At 38.0% G+C, this 19,526-nt stretch overlaps 1 protein-coding gene across 2 annotated transcripts in view; it reads right to left on the minus strand.

Annotated features, from left to right (window-relative positions):
* EHHADH (enoyl-CoA hydratase and 3-hydroxyacyl CoA dehydrogenase) overlaps nucleotides 1-19,526 on the minus strand; it is a 101,706-nt gene that overhangs the window by 58,886 nt on the left and 23,294 nt on the right. For both annotated transcript variants that reach the window (XM_035274668.3, XM_002758137.6), the window contains exon 2: nucleotides 13,602-13,705. In XM_035274668.3, coding sequence (XP_035130559.2) covers nucleotides 13,602-13,704 — 103 coding nt within the window. In that variant the 5' untranslated portion in view covers nucleotide 13,705. The remainder of the gene's footprint in view (nucleotides 1-13,601; nucleotides 13,706-19,526) is intronic.

Consider the following 19,526-nt stretch of genomic DNA (forward strand, 5'->3'; position numbering starts at 1 on the left):
TTTTCCTCTGCATAGATACCAAGTAGTGGGATTGCTGGATCAAATGGTAGTTATACTTTTGTTCTTTAAGGAATCTCTACACTGTTTTCCATAGTGGTTATACTAGTTTACAGTCCCACTAGCAATGTAGATGTGTTCCCTTTTCACCGCATCCATGCCAACATCTACTGCTTTTTGATTTTTTGATTTTGGCCATTCTTGCAGAAGTAAGGTGGTATTGAATTGTGGTTTCTATTTGCATTTCCCTGATTATTAGTGATGTTGAGTATCTTTTCATATATTTTTTGACCATTTGCATATTTTCTGAGAATTGTCTATTCATGTCCTTGGCCCACTTTTTGATGGGATTTTTTCTTGTTGATTAGTTTGAGTTCATTGCAGACTCTGGGTATTAGTCCATTGTCAGATGTACAGATTGTGAAGATTTTCTTCCACTCTGTGGGTTGTCTGTTTACTCTGCTGACTGTTCTTTAGCTGTGAAAAAGTTCTTTTGTTTATCTGTTTTTATTGCATTTGCTTTTGGATTCTTGGTTATGAAATCCTTGCCTGAGCCAATATCTAGAAGGGTTCTTCCGATGTTATCTTCTAGAATTTTTATAGTTTCAGGTTCTATATTTAAGTCCTTAATCCATCTTGAATTGATTTTTGTATAAGGTGAGAGATGAGATTCCAGTTTCATTCTCCTACACGTGGCTAGCCAATTATCCTAGCACCATTTGTTGAAAAGGGTGTCCTTTCCCCACTTTGTTTTTGTTTGCCTTGTCAAAGATCAGTTGGCTGTAAGTATATGGGTTTATTTTGGGGTTCTCTATTCTGTTCCATTGGTCTATGTGCCTATTTTTATGTCAATACCATGTTGTTTTGGTGACTGTGGCCTTACGTATAGTTTGAAATCAAGCAGTGTGATGCCTCCAGATTTGTTCTTTTTGCTTAGTCTTGCTTTGGCTATGTGGGCTCTTTTTGGTTCCCTATGAATTTTAGAATTGTTTTTCTAATTCTGTGAAGAATGATCGTGGTATTTTGATGGGGGTTGCACGGAATTTGTGTTTTGCTTTTGGCAGCATGGTCATTTCCACAATATTGATTCTACCCATCCTTGAGCATGGGATGTGTTTTCATTTGTTTGTGTCATCTATGATTTCTTTCAGCAATGTTTTGTAGTTTTCTTTATAGAGGTCTTTCACCTCTTTGGTTAGGTAAATTCCTATTTAAAAAAAAATTTTTTTTGCAGCACTTTTAAAAGGGGATTAGTTCTTGATTTGATTCTCTGCTTGGTCATTGTTGATGTATAGAAGAGCTACTGATTTGTGTACATTAATCTTGCATCAAGAAACTGCTGAATTCTTTTATCAGTTCTAGGAACTTTCAAAAGGAGTCTTTAGAATTTTCAAGGTAAACAATCATATCGTCAGCAAACAGTAAAAGTTTGACTTCCTCTTTACAGATTTGGATGCCCTTTATTTCTCTTTCCTGTCTTAATGCTCTGGGTAGGACTACCAGTACTATGTTGAAGAGGAGTGGTGAGAGCGGCCATCCTTGTTTTGTTTCATTTCTCAGAGGGAAAGCTTTCAACTTTTCGCCATTCATTATTATGGTGTCTGTGGGTCTGTCATAGATGGCTTTTATTACATTGAGTTATGTCCCTTGTATGTTGATTTTGCTGAGTTTTAATCATAATGGAATGATGGATTTTGTAGATGCATTTTCTGCCTCTATGGAGATGATCACATTATTTTTGTTTCTAATTCTGTTTATGTGGTGTATCACATTTATTGATTTGTGCATGTTAAACCATCTCTGCATCCCTGGTATGAAATCCAGTTGATCATGGTGGATTATCTTTTTGATATGTTGTTGAATTTAGTTAGGAAGGAATTTTGTTAAGGATTTTAGCATATATGTTAAAATATGCTAAAGGATATCAGTCTACAGTTTTCTTTTTTGGTTATATACTTTCCTGGTTTTGGTATTAGGGTGATGCTGGCTTCATAGAATGAATTGGGGAGATTCCTTCTTTTTCCTTCTTGTGGAATAGTGTCAAAAGGACTGGTACCATGAGGACGGAATGTTTTTCCATTTGTTTGTGTCCTCTCTTATTTCCTTGAGCAGTGGTTGGTATCCCTTTGTTGGTATCCCTTCACATCCTTTGTTAGCTGTCTAGGAATACATACTTTGTATTCCTAGGTATTTTATTCTCTTTGTAGCAATTGTGAATGGGAGTTCATTTATGATTTGGCTCTTTGCTTGCCTACTGTTTGTGTAAAGAAATGCTTGGGATTTTTGCACATTAATTTTGGATCCTGAGATTTTGCTGAAGTTGCTTAACAGTTCAGTAAGTTTTTGGGCTGAGATGATGGGATTTTCTAAATATAAAATTATGTCATCTGCAAACAGAGACAACTTGACATCCTCTTTTCCTATTCAAATACCCTTTTTTCTTTTTCTGGGCCTGATTGTGCTGGCCAGAACTTCCAATACTGTGTTGAATAGGAGTGGTGAGAGAGAACATCCTTGTCTTGTACTGGTTTTCAAAGGGAATGCTTCCAGCTTTTGCCCATTCAAAATGATATTGACTCTGGGTTTGTCATAAAAAGCTCTTATTGTTTTGAGATATGTTCAATCAACACCTAGTTTATTGAGAGTTTTTAACATGAAGTCATGTTGAATTTTATCAAAGGCCTTTTCTGCATCTATTGAGATAATCATGTGACTTTTTCCTTTGGTTCTGTTTATGTCAATATCATAAAAATGGCCATACTGCCCAATGTAATTTACAGATTCAATGCTATTCCTATCAAACTACCATTGACATTTTTCACAGATTTAGAAAAAACTTTTTTAAATTTTATGGAATCAAAGAAGATACCATATAGCTATGACAATCCTAATAAAAAAGAACAAAGCTGGAGGCATTATGCTACCTGATTTTAAACTATACTACAAGGTTACAGTAACCAAAACAGCATGGTACTGGTACCAAAACAAAAATATAAATCAGTGGAGCAGAACAGAGATTTCAGAAATAACATTACATATCTACAACCATCTGATCTTCAACAAACCTGACAAAAACAAGCATTAGGGAAAGGATCTCCTATTCAGTAAATTATGCTGGGAAATCTGGCTAACCATAGGCAGAAAACTGAAACTGGACCCCTTGCTTACACCTTATATAAAAATTAACTCAGGATGGATTACACACTTAAGTGTAAAACCCAAAACCATTAAGTCTCTAGAGAAAACCTAGGCAAAACCATTCAGGACATAGGCATGGGGAAAGACTTCATGACAAAAATGCCAAAAGCAATTGCAACAAAAGCCAAAATTGACAAACAGGATCTAATTAAACTAAAGAGCTTCTACACAGCAAAAGAAACTATCATCAGAATGAACAGGCAACCTAAAGAATAGGAGAAAATTTTTGCAATCTACCCATTGGACAAAGGTCTAATATCCAGACTTTATAAGGAACTTAAACATATTTACAAGAAAAAACACAGCTCCATCAAAAAGTGGGCAAAGGATATGAACAGACATTTTTCAAAAGAAGACATTTACATGGCCAACAAACATGAAAAAAGTCCATCATCACTGATTGTCAGAGAAATGCAAATCAAAACCACAACGAGGTACCATCTCACGGCATGCAGAATAGCAATCACTAAAAAGTCAGGGAACAATAGATGCTGACGAGGCTGTGGAGAAATAGGAATGCTTTTACACTGTTGGTGGAATGTAAATGAGTTCAACCATTGTGGAAGACAGTATGACAATTCCTCAAGGATCTAGAGCCAGAAATACCATTTGATCCAGCAATCCCATTACTGGGTATATACTCAAAGGAATATAAATAATTCTACTATAAAGACACATGTACACGTATGTTTACTGCATCACTATTTATGATAGCAAATACATGGAACCAACCCAAATGTCCATCACTGATAGGCTAGATATAGAAAATGTGGTACATATACACCATGGAATACTATGTAGCCATAAAAAGGAATGAGATAATGTCCTCTGCAGGGCCATGTATGAAGCTAGAAGCTATCATCCTTAGCAAACTAACAGAGGAACAGAAAACCAAACACCACATGCTCTCACTCACAAGCAGGAGTTGAACACTGAGAACACATGGGCACAAAGAGGGGAACAACACACATCAGGACCTGTTGAGGGGTGGTAGGGGGAGTGAAGAGAGGGAACTTAGAGGATGGGTTGATAGGTGCAGCAAACTACCATGGCACATGTATACCTATGTAACAAACCTGCACATTCTGCACATGTATCCCTTTTTTATTTTTTTCAAGGAGAAATAAAGAGAAATGATTGGTACCAATTCTTCTTTGAACCTCTGGTAGAATTCTGCTGTGAATCCATCTGGTCCTGGACTTTTTCTTTGTTGGTAATTTTTAAATTACCATTTCAATCTCACTGCTGTTATTAATCTGTTCAGGGTATCTAATTCTTCTTGATTTAAGCTAGAAGGGTTGCATTTTTTCAGAAATTTATCCATCTCTTCTAGGTTTTCTAGTTTACGTGCATAAAGGTATTCATAGTAGCCTTGAATGATCTTTTGTATTTCAGTGGTGTCAATTGTAATATCTCCTGTTTCATTTCTTAATGGGATTATTTGGATTTTCTCTCTTCTTTTCTTGGTTAATCTTGCTAATTGTCTATCAATTTTATTTATCTTTTAAAAGGACCCGCTTTTTGTTTCATTTATCTTTTTGTTGTTGCTGTTGTTTGTTTCAACTTCATGTAGTTCTGCTCTGATCTTGGTTATATCTTTTCTTCTGCTGGGTTTGGGTTTGGTTTTTCTTGTTTCTCTAGTTCTTTGAGGTGTGACCTTAGTATGTCTGTTTGTGCTCTTTCAGTCTTTTTGATGTAGGCATTTAGGGCTATAAACTTTTCTCTTAGCACTACCTTTGCTGTACCCCAGAGGTTTTGATAGGTTGTGTTATTATTGTCATTCAGTTCAAAGAATTTAATTTCCATCTTGATTTCGTTTTTGACACAGTGGTCATTCAGGAGCAGGTTATTTAATTTCCATGAATTTGCATGGTTTTGAACGTTCCTTTTTGAGTTGATTTCCAGTTTTACTCCACTGTGGTCTGAGAGAGTGCTTGATATAATTTCAATTTTCTTAAATTTATTGAGGCTTGTTTTGTGGCCTATCATATGATCTATCTTGGAGAAAGTTCCATGTACTGTTGATAGAATATGTATTCTGCGGTTGTTGGATTAAATTTTCTGTATATATCTGCCAAGTCCATTTGTTCCAATGTATACTTTGAACCCATTCTTTGTTGACTTTCTGTCTTGATGACCTGTCTAGTGCTCAGTGGAATATTGAAGTCCCCCATTATTATTGTGTTGCTGTCTATATCATTTCTTAGGTCTAATAGTGTTTTATAAATGTAATAGCTCCAGTGTTAGGTGCACACATGTTTAGCATTGTGGCATTTTCCTGTTGGACAAGGCCTTTTACCATTATATTATGTCCCTCTTTGTCTTTCTTAACTGCTGTTGCTTTAAAATTTATTTTGTCTGATATAAGAATAGCTCCCCCTGCTTGTTTTGGGTATCTATTTGCATGAAATGCCTTTTTCCATCCCCTTACTTTAAGGTATGTGAGTCTCCTGAAGGCAGCAGATAGTTGGTTGGTGAATTCTTATCCATTCTGCAGTTCTGTATATCTTAAGTGAGTATTTAGGCCATTTACATTCAGTGTTAGCATTGAAATGTGAGGTACCGTTGCATTCACTGTGCTATTTGTCACCTGCGTATCTTGGTCTTTGTGTTTTTTTTGTTGTTTTGCTTTTGAACTTGTATTTTTGTTTTATAGGTCCCGTGTAATTTATGCTTTAAAGAGGTTCTGTTTTTAATGTGTTTCCTGGATTTGTTTCAAGATTTAGGGCTCTTTTTAGCAGTTCTTATAGTGGCGGCTTGGTAGTGGCAAATTCTCTCAGCATTTGTTTGTCTAAAAAAGAGTGTATCTTTCCTTCATATATGATGCTTAGTTTTGCTGGATACAAAATTCTTGGCCGATAATTGTTTTGTTTGAGGGAGCTGAAGATATAGCCCCAACCCCTTCTGGCATGTAGGGTTTCTGCTGAGAAACCTGCTGTTAATATGATAGGTTGTCCTTTATAGGATACCTGGTGCTTTGTCTCACAGATCTTAAGGTTCTTTCCTTCATCTTAACTTTAGATAACCTGATGACAGTGTGCTTAGGTGATAACCTTTGGGATGAATTTCCCCAGTGTTTTGTGCTTCTGGTATTTGGATGTCTACGTTTCTAACAAGGCCAGAGAAATTTTCCTCAATTATTCCCTGAAATATATTTTCCAGATTTCTAGATATCTGTTCTTCCTCTAGGACACCGATTATTCTTAGGTTTAGTTGTTTAACATAATCCCAGACTTATTGGAGGCTTTGTTCATATTTTCTTATTCCTTTTTCTTTATCTGATTGGATTGGATTAATTTGAAGATATTGTCTTGGAGCTCTGAATTTCTTTCTTCTATTTGTTCAGTTCTATTGCTGAGACTTTTTAGAGCATTTTGCATTTTTATAAGTACATCCAATATTTCCTGAATTTTTATTGGTTATTTTTTATGCTAGCTATTCCCTTGAATATTTCTCCCTTCACTTGTATCATTTTTTTTGGATTTCCTTGCATTGGGCTTCATCTTTCTCTGGTGCCTCCCTGATTAGTGTAATAACTAACCTCCTGAATTCTTTTTCAGGTAAATCAGGGATTTCTTCTTAGTTTGGATCCATTACTGGTGAGCTGGTGTGATTTTTGGGGTGTGTTAAAGAGCCTTGTTTTGTCATATTACCGGAGTTGGTCTTCTGGTTCCTTCTCATTTGGGTAGGCTCTGTCAGAAAGAAGGTCTAAGGCTGAAGGATATTGTTCAGATTCTTTGTCCCATGGGGTGTTCCCTTGTTGCAGTACTCTCTCCTTTTTGCTATGGATGTGGTTCCTGAGGGCTGAGCTTTAGAGGTTGTTATCGCTCTTCTGGGTCTAATCACCCAGCAAGTCTACCAGGCTCTGGGCTGGTACCAGAGGTGTCTGCACAGAGTCCTGTGATGTGAACTGTCTGTGGGTATCCCTCAGCCATGGATACCAGCACCTGTTCTAGTGGAGGTGGCAGGGGGAGGGGAGTGAAATGGACTCTGTGAGGGCTCTTAGCTTTGGTGGTTTGATGCTCTATTTTTGTGCTGGCTGGCCTCCTGCCAGAAGGTGGTGCTTTCCAGAGAACATCAGCTGTGGTAGTATCGAAAGGAATCGTTGGTGGGTGGGGCCCTAGGACTCCCAAGAGTATATGCCCTTTGTCTTCAGCTACCAGGGTGGTAGGGAAGGACCATCAGGTGGGGGCAGAGTTAGGCTTGTCTGAGCTGAGACTCTACTTGAGCGGGTCTTCCTGTGGCTGCTGTGGGGGTTGGGGGTGAGGTTCTCGCTGGAGTCAGGTACCTAGGAAGATTATGGCTGCCTCTGCTGAGACATGCAGGTTGTCAGGGAAGTAGGGGAAAGTTGGCAGTCTTAGGCCTTACCCAGCTCCCACACAATCCAAAGGGCTTATCTCACTCCCACCATGCCCCACCTAACAGCACCGAGTCTGTTTCCAGGCAATGGGCAAGCAGGGCTAAGAACATGCCCCAGGCTGACCACCTCCCAGCTGTGTAAAAAAAGGGCTTTAATTCTTCCCCTGCCTGTGGATTCACACCAGCCCCCCACAACGTTCTGGCCAGGAGGCTTCTTGACTGGTTCAAATTGTTACAAAGTTCAGCTGGAGACTTCAAAGGGTCTCTGTGATGCTAGGCAGGAATGTCCTGCTTGGGGATCCAGCAAGCTCCTAGGTCCTTTCCCGCTGCTTCCTCAACCCCTGTATTTCACTCTGCTCTCTAAATTGACTCAGGTCCACGTAAGGTCATAATCTTCTTCCACAAACTAGACCTTCAGTTTCCCCAGTGTGGGTGTGTGTTTGGGGGTGGAGGATCTCCCCTTCCCATTTCTGCAGTTTGGGCACTCACAGTATTTGGGGTGTCTCCTGTGTCCAGCAGGAGCAGTCTGCTTCCTTCAGAGGGTTTGTGGGTCCTCTTGGGATTCCTGGTTTATTCCTGTAGTCATTCTAAAAGTCACGATGTGAGCCTCCATACACTGCTCTGTCCATCTAAGTCAGACCCGCAATCTAGTCCTGCCTCCCTTCCAGCATGATGATCCCTAATCCTATCTATCTATCTATCTATCTATCTATCTATCTATCTATCTATCTATCTATCTATCTATCTATCTCAACCTCATTTAGTTCTGCTCAGATCTTTGTTATTTCTTTTCTTCTGCTAGCTTTGGGTTTGGTTTGTTCTTGTTTTTCTAGTTCCTTGAGGTGCAACATTAGGATGTAACTTTAAGATCTTTCTATATGGTTGATGTAAGAATTTAATACCATAAACTTTCCTCTTAGCACTGCTTTTGTTATATTCCAAAGGTTTGGGTATGTTGTGTCTCTATTTAAATTCATTTCAATTTTTAAAATATCTCTGCCTTGGTTCTCTCATTTATCTAATGAACATTCAGGAGCAAGTTGTTTAGTCCCCATGTCTTTATAGAGTTTTGAGAGTTCCTCTTGGTATTGATTTCTACTTTTATACCACTATAGTATGAAAAGATACTTCATTTAGATTTTTTGGATTTGATGTGATTTGATTTATGGCCAAGCATATAATTTATTTTGGAGAATGTTCCATGAATAGAATGTCCCATGCAGAGATGAGAAAAATGTACATTTTTCAGTTGTTGGGTAGAATGTTGTACAAATGCCTATTAGGTCCATTTGGTCTAAAGTCTAGCTTAAGTCCATAATTTCATGGATTTTCTGCCTTAATCATCTGTCTAGTGCTGTCCATGGGGTTTTGAAGTCCTCCCCTATTATCGCATTGCTGTCTATCTCTTTTCTTATGTTGAATAGTATTTGTTTTATAAATCTGGGTTGTCCAGTTTGGGATGCATATATATTTAAGACAGTTATGTATTCTTCTTGTATTGAATCCTTTAGCATTATATAATAAATTCTTTGTCTTTTTTTTTTAACTGTTGATTTAAAATCTGCTTTAGCTGATGTAAGTATAGCTACTACAGGTCATTTTTGTTTTCTGTTTGCATGATGTATCTTTTTCCACTCCTTTGAGTTTGTGGATGTCTTTACCAAAGGGTGTCACTTGTCGGCAGCAAATGGTTAGATTTGTTGTTGTTGTTTTTTTTTAATCCAATTTGCCTGTCTAGATCTTTAAGTGGAGCATTTAGGTTATTTATGTTCAAGGTTAATATTGATATATGAAGTTTTGTTCTGTTATAATTTGTTACCTAATTGCTTTGTAGTCTCAATTTACACTAAGATTTTTATATCCACATTTATAAATGAAGCCTATAATTTTTCTTTTCCATACTGTCCTTGCCAGGTGTCAGTATGAAGGGTATGCTGCCTCAAAATAATGAGTTGGAAGGGTATTGAACTGAATAGCGTTTACCCAGAAGCTGTGAATGTGACATCTGGAAATAAGGTCTTTGCAGATGTTACCAAATTAAGATGAGGTTATGCTGGGTTAGGGTGGGCCTATAGAAGATCAGGAAAATTTAGACATAGACATAGGGTATAGAAAGCCATATGACTAAAGTGAGATTATAGTGATGCATCCATAGGCCAAGGATTGCTAACAACCATAAGAAGCTAGAAGAGGCAAGAAAGGATTATTCCCTAAAGAAAATAGAGGAAGAATGATTCTCCTGATATCTTAATCACAAACTTCTAGCCTCCAGAGCTATGAGAGAATAGATTTCTTAATCAGAGCTATGAGAGAATAGTGTTTCAAGCCACTTAGTTTGTGGCAATTTGTTATGGTGCTCTAGGAAACTAATATAGAAAGTGTTCCCACTTTTTTGATTCTCTAAAATGTTTATGTAAAATTGGAATATTTTCCTTGACTTTACAGTAGACCTTGTCAACAGTCTTCTGGGTCAAGTATTTACTTGGTGAGATTTTTGATTACTGATGGAATTTCTTTAACGATTACAGAACTATTTGGGTTTTCTATTTCTTCTTGAGTTAATTTTGGGAAGCTGTATTTTTTACATGTTCATAATATCTTCATTATCTTTTTTCACTAATAACTTTATCTTGCATTTTACAGAAGTCTGAATGATTTTTAAAAAGCACCTCCTTACCCCATATCATATTTCTCTGACACTTGTTAAAGTAAGCGATAAGTATGTCAATAACTTGAGCATCAGCATCTTACAAAAATTTCAGACCAACCAACCACTAGCCAAAGAACTTGGCAGCTTTTTAATCTTGTTTTTAATAGAATGGTATATCCACTCTGGACAGGCAAACCTGTCCAGCCACATCTCCACAACCCATTTTGCTAAATCAGTGATTACCAAATTAGTTAGCTTTAGCACCGAGCTGTGCTCACTTGCCCATGATAGCCTGGAAGCCAGTTTTGATACTGGCAACAGAACATCTAGAATGACAAGTTTCACACTGTAGGAAATAAGAATCACGTGTCCTTCTGCAGGATTGTGTCCAGTGATCGGCATGTGTGATAAGTTACATATTCCTTGATATATCTTCTTAACACATTTTCTATTTCTGCTGGAATCTTTTATTACAAGTTGGTTATTATCATCTATAGAACCACTTGTACCCAATTCAGCCAACAAAAATGCAAGGAGATGTTTGTACTGATGATGTCATAGTTTACAGGTATCTGTAAAGAAGTTTTCTTGGTTCCTACTTGGGCGACCTGTGGAAGTTTCATGATGAATTTTTTCTTTTTCTCCCCAGCAAGCATATCTGGATTCTTTTCCCTCGTGATGTTGAACATGTGATTCAGCAGCTTTCTGAGCCTGCCCAAGCAGGGCTGGTCTGATTATTCAATGAGATACCATCATCTTTTTTGCTGTCTTCATCTTCTAGAGCTTCATCTTTCTCTAGTATTTCATCCTCATCTGGGAACTTGACATTGTTCATTTTCTTCTTTTTATTGCCAAGAATAATGTCAAGGTCATCCTCTGGTTCAGCTGGTTCCTGAGCATCACTTTCAATCTTAGGATCCTTTACACCTTCTCCAGCTTCAATCAGTATCAAATATCTTTTTTGCTTTTTTCTTCTTTTTCTTTTGATTAAAGAAGTTCAAGTCATCTAGATCATCAGAAGCATCTTTTTTCCTACTGTCCAATTTGTCAGCTTCTAAATCTTTGTCCTCAGTTGGCTCTGGCTCCAGACTTTTGTTTCTGAAGGCTGAGTTTCCTCTGTTTGGGTATCCTCTTCTTCACCTAACATAAGAGGCTTCTTCTTTTCTTCTTGCTCATAGTAGGATCAAAAATCATCTTGTCCCCAGACATAACTGCAGCTCCAGTAGGCTCTGCATGGATGGGCAGGCAGATGGGTCAGCCCCAGGCTACATGGCACCGCAGCTCTTGCCAATACCTTTCCCTCCACAGCACCAGGCTCTTGCATCAGCAAAAGGGCCATTATCTTTCTTAAGGGCTGGTTAACGGTATCTGCAGTGATATCCCTTTCATCATTCCTTATATGCATTGTTTGTGCCTTATCTTCTCTTTCAATCTCTCCTGAGTTTGTCAGTTGTATTAATCTCAAAAAACTAACACTGTTGTTCCTCTTGATTCAAATGTTTTCTATTTCATTAATTTCTCCTCTTTATTATTTCCTTTCTTCTACTTGATTAGGGTGTATTTTACTGTTAGTTTGTTATGTCAGTTCCTTTATATAAATACAAAACTCATTACATTAGAAAAGCTTTTTTCTTTTCTAATATGTATTTCTAAAGCTATAAATTTCCTGATAAGTTTACTTTAGCTGCATCCCTCAAGTTTTATATTATGTTTTCACTGCCATTCAGTTCTAAATTTTTTCTAATTCCATTATTTCTGTTTTTACTCAGAGGATATTGGAAATTAATTTAACTTCCAAACACATGAGAATTACTAGTTATATTTTTGTTATGGATTTTCAGCTTAATTGAATTGCTGTCAGATGATATATTCTCTCTTTCTCTCTCTCTCTCTCTCTCTCTCTCTCTCTCTCTCTCTCTATATATATATATATATATATATATATATATATATATAGTTGTTGTTGTTGTTGTTAAAGACAGGGTTTCACCATGTTAGGCAGGCTGGTCTTGAACTCCCAACCTCAGGTGATCCACCTGCCTTGACCTCCAAAGTGTTTGGATTACAGGCGTGAGCCACCCACCATGCCCAGCCAGATATATTCTCAATGAAATTTATTTAGACCAGATTTTAAAATTCAGTATCTAGTCAATTTTTGTAAATGTTACAGATGTATTTCAGAAGATGTACTTTCTCCCCCATTTTGGGGTGCACTGCTCTATGTCCACACATTAAGTCAAGTTTCATAATCTCTAATACTTTTTTAGAAGAATATTTTTTTCTGCCTCTGAACTCAAATTACATTCTCTCATCTACCTTCTTTCTTACAAAGAAATATCAGGTTCTTTATCATTCTGGTCACTCTTTCTATGCGTCATCATCATCATCTTGGGTGACAAACCTTGTTTCCAAACAGTGAGCAAGCCATTTAATAACTCCTTAAGCCAGCTAATAACTGGGACATTATATTCATCTCTCCCAGGCTTAAAATCTCTTCTCACCAGTAAATGAGGATGTAGAACTGAAAATTAAAATATGTGTTTAAAAATACTATTATTTTTATTATTAATTAATCAACCTACATGGTACTGGCACATAACAGGCAAGATAAATGGTAATATTATAATGATTCATATTTTTATATCTATTGCCATGATTCTAACATCTGTGTCTTTTCAGGCTACCATTAACACACATTAAATTTCTCTGGCTACAGTAAGGTTGAATAGGCCCCCATATCCATGTGACTTTTGTCAAAGGGCATAATATGTTCATTAAGGAAAAGATGCTATATATACCATTGAATAAATCACTATTTCAGAATACTTTTGCCATATGTTATCAATAATTTTGCATCTTCACACAATAACCCAATAAAGCAGGGCCATGGTCACGGAGATGGGTGACTATCAGAAGAAAAATAAATTCTATTATAAGACTCCGTATGAATTAAATCTTCTGTGTGTAGGTACTGCAGTAGAGGACTTCAGATATTTTTTTCTCATTTAATGTCACAAAAACCCTTAAATTAGCTATTACTGTTCCTACTTTATAGATAGAGAAATTGAGGTTCAGGAATTTAAAGAGATTTGCCCAAGCCCATAGATGGTGGAGATACAAGCAATGCAGGTATATATCAGCAGGTATATACCAGCAGGTATAATAGCCATCAAGTCTGGGACTAAATATACTCTAAAAGTCCAAGCCACTATAAAAGAGACTAAGCCCAAAGTCTTCTCTGGGTCTCTCTTGTAATTCTGTCCCTTTCTCCACAATGTTTCTCATATTCACTCAAGTCTCTCATATCCATTACCCACACAGGCACAGCTAATGCAATATTGATCTCAGTCTGTGGCTGGATTCCAGAGACAGTGGGAGAGGGTTAGATCTTAGTTACCTGCAGAAAATTTGCCCTCTGCTCCACAAATCACAATGGCTTTTATTGTATGGTCTGTTACAGCTTTCTGTAGTCCTTCTTCCATTTCACGGAGTAAAGCCATACTGAAATAAAACAAAATAAGTGAAGTAAATTAGAATTAAATTCCTACCATCTTAGAGTGTTTTCCTTTCCTAACAATGAAAGCTGAAACACACACATAATGAATAAAAACTGTAGGTGCTTCTCAATAAAGCTTCCAACAAATAATATGTGTCCACTATGACTATTAAGTTTATTCTACAAATAATGTATGTGCCTACGATTAATTAAGCATTGAACAGAGTAAATTAATCCACTTTTTAAAAATGTAATTTTCCTGCACTATGCTTTAACTTTGACCACTTAAAATTGGCACCAACCAATTTAAAAATACTATTGTCTTCTATATACTGTATAAGGAGTTATCTAATCCTCATACATAATTTAGCATGTAAGGCACATTAAGATGAGTGCTGTAATAAAGGTACAAATATAGTGATGTTGAAGTTCAAAGAAGGATGAAGTTACTTTCAATTTTTCACATTGGCAAAATATTAAGAAAATTAAAGGAGAAACAGTCTAGGAGCTGTGGCAGGGGCTGTGAGTTACCTCAAATATCCATTCCTCTTCATCTTCTTCATAGTATTAAAACACTCGCTTTTTTTATTTTAAAAGAATTCCTAAGTCTCAAAAACACCTGGTTTTTACCTGAATATATGTGATATGGTTGGGCTCTGTATCCCCACCAAAATCTCATTTCAAATTGTAATCCCCACTTGTCAGAGAGGGACCTGGCGGGCGGTGATTGGATCATGCCAGTGGCTTCCCCCATGCTGTTCTGTGAGGGAATTCTCATGAGATCCAATAGTTTGTAAGTGGCAGCTTCCCCTGCACTCACGCCTCTCTCCTGCCACCTTGTGAAGAAGGTACTTGCTGCTGCTTTGCCTTCTGCCATAATTGTAAGTTCCCCAAGGCTTCACCAGCCATATGGAACTGTGAGTCAGTTAAAACTCCTTCTTTTATAAATTACCCAGTCTCAGGTATGTCTTCACAGCACTGTGAAAATGAACTAATACAAAAATATGGTTGCTGAAAATAAAGACTACATTTCCCAGCCTGCTTTGCAGTAAAGTCCGCATAAGGAACTAAGTTCTAGCCAATGGGATGGAAGCACATTTGGCATCTGCAACTTTTGGGAGAGTCCTTAAAGGTTTGGGTATGCTTTTTCCTTTTTCTTTTTCTTCTTTTCTTTTCCTTTCTTTTCCTTTCTCTCTCTCTCTCTCTCTCTCTCTCTCTCTCTCTCTCTCTCTCTCTCTCTCTCTCTCTCTCTCTTTCTTTCTTTCTTTCTTTTTCTTTCTTTCTTTCTCTTTTTTTTTTTTTTTTTTTTTTGTGACGGAGCCTCACACTGTCTCCCAGGCTGGAGCGCAGTGGCATGATCTCGGTTCACTGCAACTTCCCCCTCCCGGGTTCAAGCCATTCTGCCTGAGCCTCCTGAGTGACTGGGATTACAGGCGTGCACCACCACGCCCACTAATTTTGTATTTTTAGTAGAGACGGGGTTTCACCATGTTGGTCAGACTACACTCCTGAACTCGTTATCTGACCCCGCCTCGGCCTCCCAAAGTGCTGGGATTACAGGCCGCTTTTCTCTTTTTTCTTTCCTCCCTTCTCCTGGCAACCATGATGGTTTGATCTGGGGCAGCCATCTTGGATCAGGAGGTAGAGGCCATGGATTGAGGATGGTAGAGCAAGAAATAGACAGACTTGAGGCCCCTGTTAATTGTGGAGCAGACATATCATTCCAGGACACCACTGTGAGATAAATTAGCTTCTTATTATCTAATTCACTATTATCTTGAGTTTTCTGTCCACGACAGCCAAGGGTAATCTTAACAAGATAAGAGATCAAGGCAAGATCATGGAAAGATAGGGCATGTAGTAGATTTTGTCAGGTTTTGGTACATGAGGAAGTCATCCACGGAAGAGATAGCTAAAGCCAAGACTGAATGAGTCTACCAAAGAAAAAGTGAGCTGAGGGCATATCCTCCAAATATATCTTCATTTAAGAAGTGGGACAAGCTCAGCAGTGGTTCAGCAAGTGAGCCCAAAGTCACAAAGACCAAAAGAGAAAATTCATGAAGAAGTAGGGATTAGTGAGTACCAAGCAATAGAAGAGAATCTAGGACAAGTGGTGAGGAACTGCTTAAAAGAAAAAAAAAATCACAGAACCAGATTCCAGTAAGTTTTGCATTGGAATTCCAAGTATTCTGGGTAAAATCTCTGTTCTTTAGTATACAGGGTTAAAAATAAATCGTAACAACAAACTTCTGAAAGGCCATATTGTTAAAACAAACAACTATGAGTTAAAACCCCAAGAAATAAAAAGAATACTTGCCTTTGTATATAATATTTCCCTTTCACCTAATTACTTTTCACCTCTTAACCTAGAGGAAATCAAACAAAACCTCTTGCCTTCAGTTGGTTAATTAGAAGCCAAATCTGATCATGAAAAGCAGATTCAGAACCACTATATAATATCAAGAAGTCTGGAAGTCATACAATTCCTTCTGAATAAACGATGCCTATGAAACTAGCCAAATTTAGCTCAATCAGTGCCACTGATGAGAATGAACCTGCTTTCTGCTTTTCCCATTTCAACCAATCCTTCCTTTTTTATGTTCATAATTTTACAAATATCAAAAACAGGAAAAAAATGAAAATAGCTCTAACAGATACACACTTTACTAGATTCAAGCTGACAGAGTCATAGTAAGGGAAAGGCCAGAGAAGTTAGAAAATTATTTTCTCCTGTTAATACTGTCAGGCATGAAGAGAGTCTGGAGTATAGACAGTGCTTCATGACCAAAGCTCTTCAACTTCTTTGACTATAGAATTTCTTTCTTTTCATAGACAGTTTTTTTTTTCTAAACCAAAGGTCATCAAATCAATTTTGTGGCTTGTGTCCAGGATTTTTTTAAAGAAAAGGAAGAGAAAATAGAATATATCCACTGGGTGCAGTGGTTCATGCCTGTAATCCCAGCACTTTGGGAGCCTGAGGCAGGAGGATCATGAGATCAGGAGACTGAACTATCCTGGCCAACATGGTGAAACCCCATCTCTACTAAAATTAAAAAAAAAAAAAAACACTGGGTGTGGTGGTGCGTGCCTTTAGTCTCAGCTACTTGGGAGGCTGAGGCAAGAGAATTGCTTGAAAACCTGAAGGCGGCGGTTGCAGTGAGCTGAGATTGCCCCACTGCACTCCAGCCTGGGTAAAAGAGTGAAACTCTGTCTCAAAAAAAAAAAACAAAACAATTAGCTGGGCATGGTGGTGGGCACCTGTAATCCCAGCTACTCAGGAGGCTGAGGCAGGAGAATCGCTTGAACCCAGGAGGTGGAGGTTGCAGCATGCCAAGACTGCATCACTGCACTCCAGCCTGGCGACAGAGCAAGACTCTATCTCAAAAAAAAAAAAAAAAGAAAGAGAAAAGAAAATAGAATATATCAAACAATATACCATGTAAGGATAGGTTTTGTTTTAGGAAACTTTGTTTTCTGTTACGCGTTTGTATGTAAGTGTGTCTTGAATTGCTATGTAAAAACATAAGCTTAAAGCAAAAGTGTGAAAGCCACTGTCCTGGGAGACAGCCTATTAATCAGGCATGTCCTACATGTATAAAGAGGGCTGGTGTTTATCTGAATGGAAGCAAACATGGCTGGCTAAACTAGCAATGAAGGATTTAAACTATTTTTTCAGGGGGAAAAATTTATATATGTATATACATGTTTGTGTGTTTGTGTGTGTGTATGTGTGTATACTCAAGTAAGAATCTCTCAATGAGCTGGGAAGAGATGACTTCCCATATAGAATTAGAAATAGGAAGGAGAAAGGAAGCAAGGGAGGAAGGAAAGAAAAGTGAAATAAAAAAATTGAGGAATCTGTTAAACTTGAGGAACTGCAAGGATGTACATTTCCACTTTAAAAAAAAGTTCAAAAAACAGATGAAAAAGGGCAGAGAAGTCCTTATTTCCAAATGGAGAAAATCTTCCTGATGAAACTGAAGTGGAGCCTGGGTAGCAAGGCCTGTTGGTAAGGGCTTGAATAGGTCTTCTGACTAATACGAATGATAGCTGACATCCATTAAATGCCAGTTTACAATTTCCAGCTGATTTAAACTTTATAACTTTATGAGGTAGACACTAACATTTCTCCTGCAAAAAGGGATGGGGGTGGCACAGGTGGTGGCATGGGTGGGCAGGGAGAACAGGTTAAATTCCAGAAGCATTTAAAACAGTTGCCAGAAAATATGCCTAGTCATGGGTGTTAGAGGATGGAACTTTCCCCCTAAGGTCCTAACATCTAGCAATTCTAATCAGTATACAGACCAGTCCAAAATGGACATGTAATCATATTACTTACATTTTTCTTTGTTAAAATCAACATAACAGATATTTTGCTTTTTATTCTGGGAATGCCAAGTTAGTAGACATGTCATCCTTATGTGATTTTAGTGCTGCATTTTTTTGGCATATTACTAAATGCAATAAATCATACCGAAATAAAAATTCTAATGATAAATCTGATGACAGTAAGATTTTTAAATTCTATTAAAATCAGCAGATCTTCTCATTTCAATCTTTTTGCTCCAACAGCACATAAGAATTTTGACCAAAGACATTTCTCTCTATGCCATATATATTCTTGGTAAATTATAATTTCCACTAATCCTATTCCCTGTAGATAGGTAATTCTTTTTTCAAGGCTGATGTATAACTACTTTTTTAAAGAGATGCAGAAGGACCAAATAAATTCATTACTATTCAAAACGACAACACTGATCTCACTTTTTTTTTTGAGGCGGAGTCTCACTTTTGTCGCCCACGCTAGAGTGCATTAGCGCAGGATCTCTGCTCACTGCAACCTCTGCTTCCTGGGTTCAAGCTATTCTCCTGCTTCAGCCTATAGTCCCAGCCCCAAGTAGCTGGGACCATAGGCATGCACCGCCACATCCAGCTAATTTTTGTATCTTTAGTGAAGATGATGTTTCACCATGTTGGCCAGGCTGGTCTCGGACTACTGACCTTAGGTGATCCACCCGCCTCAGCCTCCCAAAGTGCAAGGATTACAGGCATGAGCCACCATGCCAGGCTGATCTCACTTTTTAAAGTAATGTTTTAAGTGCAGTACACACGGCAAGTACTCCCCAGTGAGAAAAAGAAGACAAGGTGCAGTTTTTCAGAAACTGCTGGTACACAGGCTTAGTTGGATGTGAGTCTTCCTCGGAAGCACCAGTCTTGAGGTTTAAACAAATCAGGAGAAATAATTTTGCGTTTGTGAGTCAGGGCACAATTCTGCTTTAATCACTACCTTGGCATTAGTGGGACTTCATTTTTTTTTTTTAATGTTAAAACATTTTATTGCCCAATTCCTAAAGCTTTTAGCCAAACATGGTAAGGGCAGCCTGGACTCAAAGTTGGGGAGTGAGGCTGGATCAAAGTCCAAAATGCAACTAAGTTAAGACCTTTGCATTAGAGACGCCAAAGCTGCAAGTAAGCAGAAGGGTTCCCAGGACGGACAGGGCAACGCCAGCTCCCTAAGTTAGCATGTGTCTCAGCCTCTGTTTCCTTACCAGGAAAATGGGGACGAGAGTTCTCTGCAAAGATTAACCAAGCTAATCTAGGAGAAGGAAAGAAAGAGAGAGAGAGAGAAAGGAGAGAAAGAGGGAGGGAAGGAAGGAGAGAGAGAAAGAAAGAAGAGAGGGAGTGAAGGAAAGAAGGAAGGAAGGAAGCAAGGAGGGAAGGAGGGAGGGAAGGAAGGAAGGGGAGAGAGAGAGAGATGAGAGAAAGAGGGAGGGAAGGAGGGAAAGAAGGAAGGAAAGAGAAAGTGAGAGAGGGAGCGAGGGAAGG

The sequence above is a fragment of the Callithrix jacchus genome, chromosome 15, assembly GCF_049354715.1.
Source record: "Callithrix jacchus isolate 240 chromosome 15, calJac240_pri, whole genome shotgun sequence".
NCBI lineage: Eukaryota > Metazoa > Chordata > Mammalia > Primates > Cebidae > Callithrix > Callithrix jacchus.